At 38.5% G+C, this 12,812-nt stretch overlaps 1 protein-coding gene across 1 annotated transcript in view; it reads right to left on the bottom strand.

Annotated features, from left to right (window-relative positions):
* Positions 1–12,812, bottom strand: part of PIK3C2G (phosphatidylinositol-4-phosphate 3-kinase catalytic subunit type 2 gamma) — a 190,586-nt gene that overhangs the window by 109,147 nt on the left and 68,627 nt on the right. The window contains exon 16 of the mRNA XM_014256031.2: positions 8,275–8,463. Coding sequence (XP_014111506.2) covers positions 8,275–8,463 — 189 coding nt within the window. The remainder of the gene's footprint in view (positions 1–8,274; positions 8,464–12,812) is intronic.

Raw genomic sequence — 12,812 nt, 5'->3', positions numbered from 1 at the left:
GCTTCAGGAAACATGGCTCTTGTCATTCTTTTTGAATGAGATTTTGGATTAATTTGTTGGTCTTGGTGACTAAACTGTTTTCTTCAGCTTGTAAATCTTGAGGTCAGCTTGAGGCTTAGTTCAGTCTTTTGAACAGAATGGGCAATTAGAATATTTTTTTAACTACCTGATAGTTTGTAAATCCCAAGATGTAATAGCCATTGCTTTTTTTGTACCTCAGCTTTGTTCAGGGCCACAGGTACAAGTACAATATTGAATTTCTATTTAAATATTGTACACAGGCACAATATTTATTTCTGTTTGTTTTCCCCCTTACATTTGTATTTGAGCAAGCATTTAACATCCTCAGAAACACTGGAGTTACAGCAAACTCTTATGAACTTCACCAGTATTACATGGTGCTTATGCTATTCACGCTTGCAGACACCAGTTTATTCTAGAAGCCAATAAAAAGGAACAGTTTAGAAGCAGATCTGAGTAAAAAAATATCCCTTCACATGCCTGGAAACTATGCCATCTTGTAGTCTGGTACTTAATTAGGGCTGGAAGGGTTGTTTTTTTTTTTCCAGTGAATAATCTTGCAAATGTTTGAGTTGCATCAAATCTGATTTTAATAATCCATAAATTAGTCTTGATTAGAGGACAAAATTAATTATTTTTTGACTCTAACTCAATGCAAGAAAAATCACTTCAGGCCTAAGAAAAAGAGCTTTATAGTTTGGATATTAGAGGAGAGATGATTTCCAGGGCTTGCTGCAATGAATATGCAGTTATTTATTTACTAATGCTGAACACTCTGAAAGCAGAGAAGTGAGACAACTCTATCACAACAAATTCAATATTCCAGTCTTTAAGGGGACACTCCTCAGAAAGAACTCATCTGTAGCACAGTCTGTCTGTATCAGAACCATTTTTTTAAGTATTTGAACTGACAGAATGCCTGACATGTGGCCTCTGACTATGGCTTCAAAAGGCAGGACCTTTGAGGACTCCTCTTCTTAGCTGCTTCATGGTTGTCACCAAAATATCTGAGAATTTATCTTAAAAAAACCCATCTTAAAATGAAATCTTTTAACAATGCTTGTAAGATTCTTTTATTGCACAGTTTCAAAATGGTAGCTGTCATCCAGGTTTAAGTTTCCACTCACTTATAGTTGTTTTCTGCTTTTTTCCCCTCATCAAACAACCTATTGGTCAATAAATAATTGAATAGAACCACTGTGTTGTGGCTCTGGTCTAAATGATTAGGACCCAAGTGCTCCCCATTTATTTTCCTGTCTGCATTGTAATATCTTACAACTTTCTTTTGGCCAATTTAATTGTTCTCTCTTAAGGCAATGAGTATTCCACAACAGAGATCATGGCTTCTTACATATTTGTTCCAGGTTTACACACATTAGGAACATCACAGGCTCTACCAAAAAATAAACAATATGTAAATTATAGTTTAGTCCTGAGTTTAGTCCTCAGTTACAGGACTTCAAATGTGCCCTTCACAGCTTTTCTCACAATTTGGATTCCCCACGAACTATTTTCCTCTCATTAAACACTCACCTATTTAAACTCAACACCCTTTTAGCAGTTTTGTTCCTCCCTCTCTGCATGATGCCAGTGATTGACAGCCACCCATTTTTGAACTCCTAAGTAGATTATTAGATCTCCCTTGAGACTTTAAGATGTTTTTGTAAAAGTTGAATTTTGAGCATAGATTACAATTTGGTTTAGAAATAAGGACAACTTTCAGCCCTTGATTCTTTTCATACAGCTAGCCAGTCGGGGGCTATTTGTCTAGCTGTACCTTTCAGCTAAATCAGATTCAAACAGACAGCTAAGCACTGCTGAGGTGTCCTGTGGATCTGTGAAATTCTCTTGAGATTTTAGCATCTGCCAGTGGTGAGCTGACTGTAAATGAGAAATAGATGTGCATTTCATTTTTAACAGTTTTATTATTCTAATTTTATTGTGCTGCCTCAAGTAGCCCTATGCTGGAATATATTTGTCAGGTAAGTGAAATGCTCAGTTCTCAGTTTTCTGGCATGTGATGATCTCTGAAGAGAACAATGTAGCCTTTCACAAGCCATCTTTTAAGGCAGAAGCTTGTATCATGCCACTTATTTCTGCATTTCCCTTCACATTTTAAGTTCTCTTGCATTTTCAAAAAAGAAAAACTTCAGTCCAAGAAATGCATGTTATTAAGTTCGGCAGAAACAAGGAAAGCTGAACTAGCAAACCTGTTGGAATAAAGATACCAACTGAAAACAAAAAAACCTTTTTGTAGTAAAGGGTATCATGTTATTGATGGATGCTAGTGGGCCAAGAGAGAAAATATGGAAGAAATGTTTAAAAGAATAGACAGGGAAATTTTGTGAGCCAGTTTAAGTATTTTAAAAACAATTAGACAGGAAGAAGGAGGAAACTACTAGAATAATGACTAAGGTGTATAATTTTAGCTTACAGATGAGGTAAGCAGGACTTTTTGTTTGTGATTTTTTCATTCCTTTGAAGGCTTCTAAAGAAAACACCCTGTGAGTGTATGAAGGTTAGAAAAGGGTAAGGACTAAAGGAAAGTACAGAAAGACAACAAAAGCCATCAGCAAGAAGGACACCACATTTTCATATTTTTTATTATTATTATTATTATTTATTTTTTTAAAGAGAAAATTCACTTTTCATTGTGAGAGGTCATGTGAACGCTTCCCAACCCCACACACAGCAAAGGTCATGGTCATATTCACTCGCTTTTGCTTTGGCTGATTGATTGGCAGATAGATCTGTGGAATTTACTCACAAAAAAGATACTTTCAGTGGTGCTCTCAGAGATTTTCTACAAGAAATTCTGACTGAAACAACTAAGAATAAGTTTAAGATGTCATGGAGACCATATGGTGAACCATATCCTAGAACAAGAGTAGGAAGAAATTAACAAAAAGAAGTTTCCATTTGAAACCTTTATGATCTAGAAGGTTCTTCCCACCCCAGAGACAAACTTCTCTGTTACATTAAAACTGAAGATTAAACCATGGAAAACATGATTATTCAGATTAAGCTCCCTGACTAGAGTGCACATTTATGCACAGAAAGCATGCAATATTCCACATAGTTGTCTCTTTATCCTATTACAGCATTCTGCAGTAGTACCTTCATATTTATTGTCAAGAAAGCTAAAAATGGTTAAAAGCAGTTAAAAAGAAAATAAAGAATTCATCACGTGGCACTGCTTAAAAAGACTTGTCTGTTCCTAGGAATGTATACTTTGCCATCTAAGTTATCACTAAATTTCATGTATATTAAGCATAAGCAGTTTTAAAGCTTTATCAGTAACATGTTCTGTACATCAAATTAATTGTGGAGTGTTGCTTTGTTCTTATCTTATTTCTTTGCCTAAGCCTGTGTTTGCTCTCCACGTTGATGCATAACTACAGCCAAGCAACAAGATGCAAACAGACAAGGTATGCTCTGCTTCTCTCTGGTTCCTAAATGCTCTGCTGGGCATTCCGCTGTGAGCTCCAAGAGAACTTTTTTAATTCTCCTTTTATCGAAACAATGACAATCTGATTCAACAATTATCAATTTGTTTGGCTTTCAAAGGCATAGGGACAAAATCTGTCCTCATGGTGTCACATTCTATTGTAATTATTGGTTAGATATCTGACCCTCTGAAATGCAATAGCCACTCTGCTACGTAAAGAGAGAATCAAGAGCAGTACTGTGACAGTCACAGGCTGAGGGATGCTATAACCAAAACTGTGTCTGACAGCACTGATTTGGCAAATGGTTTTAAAGGCATGTCCTTTCCTGTGCAGTTGCCCTAATGGAATTAGCATTCAGCAGGAAGTTTCTAGGAAGATCATTAAGCCTAACAGGGAGGTTGCATCTTCACCTCCACAAATTACTTCAAGTTCTCCCTTCAAAATGGATGCAGCCATGCACTATGCTGGAAAAAAAGACATACCTCTCATGGCTGTTTCCTGATTCTAGCTAAATTTCCTCATTCCCAGCCATGACACCTCAAGGGCTGCAAGTGTACTCTAAACGGGCCAGAAAAAAAACCAAACAAAACTGAAGAAGACATTTGCTGGTTGGATTAACAGATATGCTTGGACTTTCCTTTGCAGTAATTTGAATAGCAAGATAAACTGACTAAAAAATCCCAATTATGGTTGTCCTAAACATACACAAGACATCATAAATGATGGCATTGCTAACCCTGGCTTTGGCTTCTTTCTGTCATCGAGGAAATTCTCTGAGTAAAGGAGTGTACTGATGTCATCTCCCTGGCTAGCGTGCCACACAATGTGGGTACAGCTACAGAAAGCTCTAACTCTCTAAAACTTGGCTTTCTACCAAACTCAATAAGCAAAATCAATGGCAAAATGCACAGGGCACCAAGAAGCTGTTCTGAGTAGGAGGGACCACCTCTATAACTTTTGCCTTAGGGATGATTTTATATTTCAGGCAACAGCTTATAACCATCCTTCCCTGAAATTAGAGGTAAGAGTGTAAAATCTTTTTCTACACTTCCCCTCCCATCCTCTCCTTTGCATCTTTACTGATTAAAGAAACATTAATGGTTTTTTAAATTCCCTTTTTTTAAGCATTGGATTCTAGGGCTCTGGGAATCAATGCACTTGCTCCGAGAACTGGATTCAAGGTTGCAACTGAATTTATCTGTGAAATGTACCATGATTGTGTTTTCCATTTATGAAAAGTTCTTCCTTTCCACTGCATAAATGAGCATGTTATCATTTGCCTGCCTTGAGAGTTGCCTGCAAAGTGGAAGAGCATAAACAAGAGACAAGCTCAAAGAACAAGAAACATCTATTAAAGGGTACGTTTAACTGTGAGGTGAACAAAACAACTTAGAAGTTTCAGAAAGTTGAAAAGAGCTTTCCAGTTCAGGTTCCTGATAATGGGGCTTGATCTGATGGGCTGTGATACCTCTCCTCAAGCTCTGTGATGCTGCTTTGTAACCCAGGCTGTGAGGAAACATCTCCAATGGTTTTCATTTCTCTGTCCTCACCAATGGGTGTTTGAGTTTAATCACCAGGACAGATGCTGCTTTGTTTGCTCTGAGAAGGATAATTTAGAGATCCCAAGCCAAGGCTTGCAGAAGTGACTAGAAAAATTTTGAGAACTCTTTCTAAAGAGTGAGCACATGACTGCAGCAGAGATTCAGGTTCTCCTAAATGTGCTGGAAACTGAAGTTCCACCAAAGAAACCATCCAGAATCTGGAGTGACTGAAAACTCTTGGTCTCTGTCATGGTATTGATAAATTGTGGTGCATAGAAAGAATACAGCATAGAGCCAAGCTGCAGGTCTTGCTTTACTGTAAACTGAATATTTATGCACAATTGTGGGAGTCAGCCCTGCTGGGATGCAGGGCCAGAAGAACTTCAGCCTTGAAGCCCCAGGTGTTAGTTTCAAGCCCTGGGAAACATTTGTTTAGGTTAGAGTGAGCTTGAAAGACCTACACACAATCCCCTAGTGTTATTATGTTAATTAGTCCATATTCTGCTCCCCTATTGGTTACTTGTCTTCTATATATGCTATTGTTTCTAGAATGTTCCACCCCAAGACTGTATGTTGTTACTTCCCTGTTTCTGGTCTTTGGAGCTTGTTCCTTTACTGTGCATGGTTTATGGGCATTGTCACTATTATTTCTAATTAGAGTGTTTCTCTTTTGGGCACTTCACTGTACCCACTCCTTTATTTGTGCCTGGGTTGCCCTCAAGTCAGACAACACTAAGTTTTTACGGATTGTCACAGCCACCCTCAGAATCAATTTTAATTTGGGAAAAAAATCATAGAAGAAAAATGCGAGAAAGCTCTTGCAACAACAACGACAACAACAAAAATCTGTCTGAGGAAGTCTCTGAGCTGCAGATTACTGAAAGTTGGGAGAGTAGCAGTGTCACTAAGTTTGGCCCATTTTCATTGTGTTCCCTGGGTAGCTGTTGTTGGTCACGACTGGAGAGAGGATGCTCTAGACTTTTGGGCTGATTTAGTGCAGTTGCTCCTGTCAGCAGTACTTGTAGACAAAGATCAGCTCTAATTCATTTTCCTTACCCAAGGTTTGATAGTGATGGTAACACACACTTCCTTAAAATAGACATGAATATATGAAGAGCATTTATTTTATATTCTGCTCGTGTTTTATATGAACTTGGATCTTTCAGCCGTGTCTTAGCAATCACAAGAAATCAGAGAGCTGTTTCGTGGATGATAGAAGTGAGGAACTGAGTTGATGAGTTGTCAATGCCAAACATAAAACAGGATAGAGTTGAGTGAATGTTCAAAACCAGCTCAGTTAAAGAGCCTGTGATCCAAAGTCAGTGAAGGTAAGGGGGAAGTAAGGTTGGACCCTAGCCAGTGCTACTGTACTTTTTTCAAATGATAGAAAACTGAGAAATAGAGAACTAAGAGAAGAAACCTCAGAAATCCATTTATATGGAAAGTACTCCTCTCCTTCAACCCACTCTCTATATTTGCATATATCCATGTGTCTCTGCAGTTAAATCAGCGACCCAGACATTTTTGAAACTAGGCATCTTTAAGGAAATGTAATCTCTGTGTTTATGAAGGTTAGCTTCCCAGTTGTTCATGTAACAACAAAATATTGTGGATATGAGAGGGGCAGATTTCTTTTCTTAAGAGGATTTGTTCTGTGATCCAGAACTTCTTTCTGCAATATTACCATGAAGCAAAGATACTGGATTGATATTATCTTCTGTGAGAAACTCCAGGGACAAGCCATCTGAGATCCTGATCAGGAGAGAAGTACTTGTTCTTTGGCACAGCTGCAGGTGCCAGCCACTCCCCATGGTGGCATAAGAGAAACAAAGTGATGAGATTTTCCCCTCTTTTCCATGCCAGAAATCCTTGTGTGGCCAGAATGAACAATGGGCACACTGCACCTGATCACACTGAGAAGCTGGGGGACAAACTGAGTAATATTAAATACACTCTGAAGCACCTGAAAGGACTGATATTATGTACCACACCCACGTGCAGAGCTGCATCTTCAAAGAACAATCAAGCCCTTCACTTGCAGAAATGCCACCCAGATACAGAAATAGAATCAGGCAAAAGGTCTGATCTAAAAGCCTGGCATGCTCTGACAAACCCTATCAAATTCTCTTTCTACTCTGAAGTCTGGAAGACAACACACTGCCCTATACTCATTTCTACATGGATCTTCTATAAATTAGAATTGGATCTTAATAATTTAATAATGATAAATAACAATATTATGCTCTAGGCTCTGATTTGTCAGGATCTTTGCTTTTTATGCTTACACATAAAAAGCACATGTCATGCAAACATATCTGCAAACAGTTCAGATAGAAACCTGGGATACAAGTATTCTTAGGAAATTGCATCCAGAGAAAATAATCAATTTTAGATTTTTAAAGATCTATTTTTAATAATATGGCAGTGAGTGTATCAAGTCATAGTATATTTCCCAAGTAAAGCTTTAGAGGAGGTTTATTTTCTTTCCAAAGGTACAGCATGAAACTGAGATTGCAAAACTGGTGCAGCTTGTGCTTACCCAAGACAAGCAACAGCTTGATAAAACAAATTTGCTCAAGCATTTCATCTGCATGTGTAATGTTTTTTACAGGTCACTTGATGCAGAATACCTCCCAAGTTTTTGGAGGGAATGTAACTGCTGACACAGATTCTGTCCCCTGACATCTCTGTTACATCATGGGTAGGGATATCTCCAGCATCAAGTGACCTGACAATCATCCCCCAGTGCAAGAAGTGGGGGTGGAACATAAGGCACCACAACAGAATTTATTCAACTGACTTCAAAGTTTCATCCAATCTGCTTCAGAAAGATAGCTTACACACGGGACTGTATGTATTTACATAGATTATTGCATGATCTAGAGGCATGTTTCAGTCCTCCTTATCTCCCATTATTCACCTCATGTCTGTGCAGCAGTTTGAAGTTATGGAGTGCTACGTAAGTGATAAGTATTTGACTGATTACCTGTTACCAGAAACTGCCTGAATCTGTTCTGGAGAATGAAATACTCTTTTCATTATCCTGAAAATCAGGAATCCTTCTCAGCCAAGAAGACATATCTGGCACACTCAAGGTCATCTCAAGAGCTGGAACTCCATTTTCACTTTGACCCAGAGAGGAACAAAAGCACAGCCAGTGAACCAAACCTGGGTAGTGTGCTGAGCAAACTGGAGCACAGAATTAACCAGCAGGTGATCGTTCTGCTTATCTTCACTTTCCTCCTTGGGTAATTTTCCCTTACCTGAAAGTCAGCAGCCCGAGTGCCTCTAGAGGGTTAGAAAAGCTCCAGCTCCTCAGCAAGGCATACATTTCTGACACAGTGGCTCGATCCCAGCTGGGTGCACTGCCCAGCACCAGAGGAAGGGAGCAGGTTTGATTATTGCAGGAGTAGCGATAAAACCACAAGATTCTTCTCTGTTGCTCTGAGAGTCTGGGAAAGAAGATTAGAAATTCAGTTTGAAATTAAAACCACCTGAAGCTTTGTGTAGCAACAAACTTTATTGTACAGAGGGGCCAAGTCACACAGTACACTGCTTTTCAGCTAAGTACATGTTTTCCTTGGGGTAGGATATCATTTTCTGTAGACCAGCTTTTATAAGAAAAGTGATACTTTTATTCTGGATCTGTCAGCCTTAGGTCATATAAAAATGAAGTGTCAAAAGACACACACACACACACACATATATATATATATATATATATGATTATTTCACATTCCAAGCACTCTCAATTTTCTTCTCTGCTGTCTCTATTGTTGGAGTTGTTTATTTGTTTTTACTGGTTGGGGTTTTTTGACAAAAAAGGTACAGTTGTCACTGGGTTAATTATTATTACATCCCTCTGCTACAAATCATCTCTATCTTTCTCAAGTAGACACACAACAATGCAAGTCATAGCTTTCATTCCTGCCCTTGCTTTGACTCTTTAATGCAGGTGTTTCTATTTTTAATATATTTGCTTTTAAAATAAAAGGCACATCTATGAACATACACAAAAACATGAGCACAGGTACACATGCAGAGTGTGATTACCCCTAGTGCTGATACGGCTGTGGAAAAAGGAAGTAAAGCTCCCAGCAATTTGTTAAAAAAGTCTAGCTTGCCATGCTTTACTGTACTCACAAAAAAAAGAGAGAAAAAAAAATAAAAATAAAGGATGCAATATACCAGACAGAGGTATTAGATATCTAAATGTCATATTGATAAAATGGTCAGTCATCACACCGTATTTCACCCCAGTGAGAAATGCCTTAGAATAATTTCTGCCTTATATCATCTGATTTGTCAACAATTCAGATGTCTTTGCCTCATGCATATTAAATCTCAGGTTCTGACACATCAGAAAACAGGAAAATAAATTTCCCTGGAGAGACAAGCTCAGACAATAGCCTTAATTTGATATCAGAGCCTTCAAAAGCAAACTCTGAAAGAGCAAACTGATCCCCAGTTCATACAAATAATGACTCAAATCAAGAAGAACATTGGTTTTCTTGGTCACATTTGACCAATTTTGGTTTGCATCTAGTTAATAGCATAACACAATTGTGACTTTAAACAAAAGCTAAATATTTCAGAGTGAGGTGTGAGGGATCTAGTAGATGGCACTAAGTAAATAGTTTGCTTCCAGACAAGCATTTAATTATCCAGATGTGCAAACAGCGCTCAAAATCCAAGTATTTACATTCTTTCCAAGGTTGTTTTCCTTCTATTTGCAATGTTTTGGGACATTCTTAGCTGAAAAAAAATCTTAGCCCCACTCTAGCTGTCAAGATTGTGTCATTCACAGCTCATAGAAATGAGATCCTTTGGCTCTGTAGGCACTAGAGAACTTTTTTCCTTTGCGATTTTGAATCGCCAAATGTTTAGGAGCAGAGAAGCAACAGCACAAAGATGGGCATGTTTTTTCCTGAGTGAATGTTAATTTCTTCCCTTTAGGAGAAGAAACTCATAAATGTACGCAGAAGATGAACTTAACTGTGATACCAATCGTGACTTTCAGTAATCAGTTCAGGAAAAGTGTCATTTTGGTAATGACTTCAAGAAACAACTCCAGAATTCATAGCATGTCTTCTGTGACAATAGAGAGATGCCTTTGTGATCATGTGAAAAAGTCACACACACAGGAAAAGAGATAAAAGTGGGCCTAAAATTTCACTGCCTGTCTGGTTATCTTGTGCATTTGGATGACATTCTGCAGGACAGTTCAGCTAAAGGACCTCTTTTAAATGATAGCTTTAAGCAGAGATTTCAACTTTCAAACAGCATCCTCCAAACTAGACAATCTGTTGTTCAGATTAAAGCAGCTAAATCTTCTACTGAGCTTGCAAAAGGAGATAAGAAATCAACCTTTGTATCATGTTTTCTAAATAACAGATTTCTCCCTCTGACTTTTACTCAGAGGTAATTCCATTTTCTTTTTCCATGCTTTAAAGATCAGAGATGAAATGAAAGGGTGGGTGGAGTAGGAGTGTCTTGAGTTTTAATTTAAATTTCTTAGTTACAACAAGACTTTATATAAACATGTAATAAAACATTTTAGATAGTAAAAATATTTTGCATACATAAGGGCATTTCTTTGTCTCAATGGGGTTAAGTTGATATTTAAACCTCTTTTTGAGATAAAAGTTAAGTTTTTTTGTTTTTTAGGTAGTGGTGCATCTAAATTTCCCTCTATATGTGAGATATATATTAAAATATATAGCCTTCTGCTTAACACAAATAAAACCAAAATACTTTATAACCTAAATAGTTCAGTAGTTTTCTGTTCAGGATTTGATTAATCCCTTTAGCTAAATGAAGAAAACAGCTTCTCTGAAGGCTTTGTTAGCTGGTGTTGTTACATTTTAGGTGGGAGGGGGGAACAGCAAAAAATGAGTTTAAATGCGTCTGATCTGCTTTTGTTGTTCACATTCAGTACTAGAGGAGAACAAGACAAAAGGCAAAAAGAGGAAAGAGCAGGAAATATATAAAATGCAAATTTCTGTCCCCCAGCTCTGATTTTCACTTTAAGGTTTCCCTTCCACGGAGAGACTAGAAAAGACCTCTTCCACTGTTCACCCAACTGGAAGTAGATCTAATCACACCTCATTCCAACAGGACTCTTGTGACCACTGGTAGCCAAATGAGATCCTTCCCAGGTAAGAAATGAGATCCTTCCCAGGTAAGAAATGAGATCCTTCCCAGGTAAGAAATGAGATCCTTCCCAGGTAAGTGGCAAAAAGGAAAAGGGAAGCTGGAAGAGGAGGAAAAGTAAGGTAGAAGGAAAACGATGAATGAAGGAAATAAAGATGGCAGGAACCATCTTTATTTGTCATGGTCCTGCCTTCAAACCAGGCTCCCACCCCTCCTCTGGGACACACTGTGCAAGCAGGCTGCATCAGGTTCAAAGAGCAGCCTTTATCTCAGATGCAGAGTTTTCTGGGGCTTGTATTTCAAACACAGTAATCCTAAAAGGAATCAGAAGCTCGCATCTGAAATGTTTGCAGAAGTCAGCCAGAGCAGCTGGCAGTAACTAATGAGCTCTCCTCTTGGATCTCTCGTGCCTGGCTTTGTGATGATGCCAAAGACCAGTGCAGGGCTGTGAGGAGCACAAGAGCCACGTTCATTTTCTTCAGTCCCACTCAATAACATCTTCATTAATCAACATCCAGGAGATGTTGGCCACAGGGACTGCTGATCTGAGCCACCCAGCAGAAAGAGAAGAGTCTGAGCCACTGGCAAGACCATGTGTCTGGAGCAGATTCACATCCCTGTAACAGGGAGAGGCCCAAACACCAGCAACCAGCTCGGTGTAGTTGTGGACCTTGAGGGTCTGGGTGTCAGCAGCTGGGGAGAGCAGGGAGATCTGGGCTCAGCTGCTGGATAGATTAAGCTACTGGGAAAATCAATTTTTTTGGTACTATATATAAAAATATATATGTATGTGCATCTATTCCAGCAGCAGACTTGGATCCTGATCCTGCAGAGAGGATCTGCTGTCTATGCTGACAGTTTTGTGGCAGTGCTGGACTCACAACACTATAGGATTCAACAACCTGTAAGAAAGAAAACCATGCAGCTGTCTGTTTTTAACCACTCTTTCTTCCTTTTTTACCACTGATTTAAGAACTTTCTGTCTATTCACATATTCCCTCTGCTTTCAGTAGGATGAACAGAAGGATCCTGACAGACAGAGAAAGGTTTCTCCTGTCTTCTGACCACAGACACCCACTTATTTCAAAGTCATATTTGAGGCTTCTGAGCCTGAAGCACCAGCACAGAGTGGTATTACCACTAAAAAGCTGCCTCCATTTCTCTTTTTCTTGATATATGGAAAAAAAAATAAAGAAATCTTCAGCTATCATGACAATAATGTGTTGGGATACAAACATGCTGCAATTTTTTAAGAGAAATAAATATCTCATGAATTAAAAAGGTTAAAATAATTACTCTGATACAGATACAACAAAATTTACAGGCTGACAGATTCCTCTGGATTACAAAGTACCAAAAAATGAAATTGCTTTATTCAAGCCCCAGATATTCTACCCCTCCTCTTGATGATTCATTTACAAGACAAGAGAACAGGAAACAACAAACTACAGGAAAACACAAGACTACCACTGCCTTTCCTCCAAGGACCTGGACAGCCTTAACTCCAAACTGGTGACTTTCAGTGGTCTCTTCCCTTCATAATCCCACATAACCCAAAATTGTTGTATTATGGATGTTGTAAGATCTACCCTTTGCTGGTCCTTTGTAAAAACTATTCATGAACCTCTAATGCATGAATTTGAGTTTA

The sequence above is a fragment of the Pseudopodoces humilis genome, chromosome 5 (assembly GCF_049639895.1).
Source record: "Pseudopodoces humilis isolate 2021_Gansu_Grassland_sample_001 chromosome 5, ASM4963989v1, whole genome shotgun sequence".
Taxonomy (NCBI): domain Eukaryota; kingdom Metazoa; phylum Chordata; class Aves; order Passeriformes; family Paridae; genus Pseudopodoces; species Pseudopodoces humilis.
This window is presented reverse-complemented; position numbering and strand designations above follow the sequence as displayed.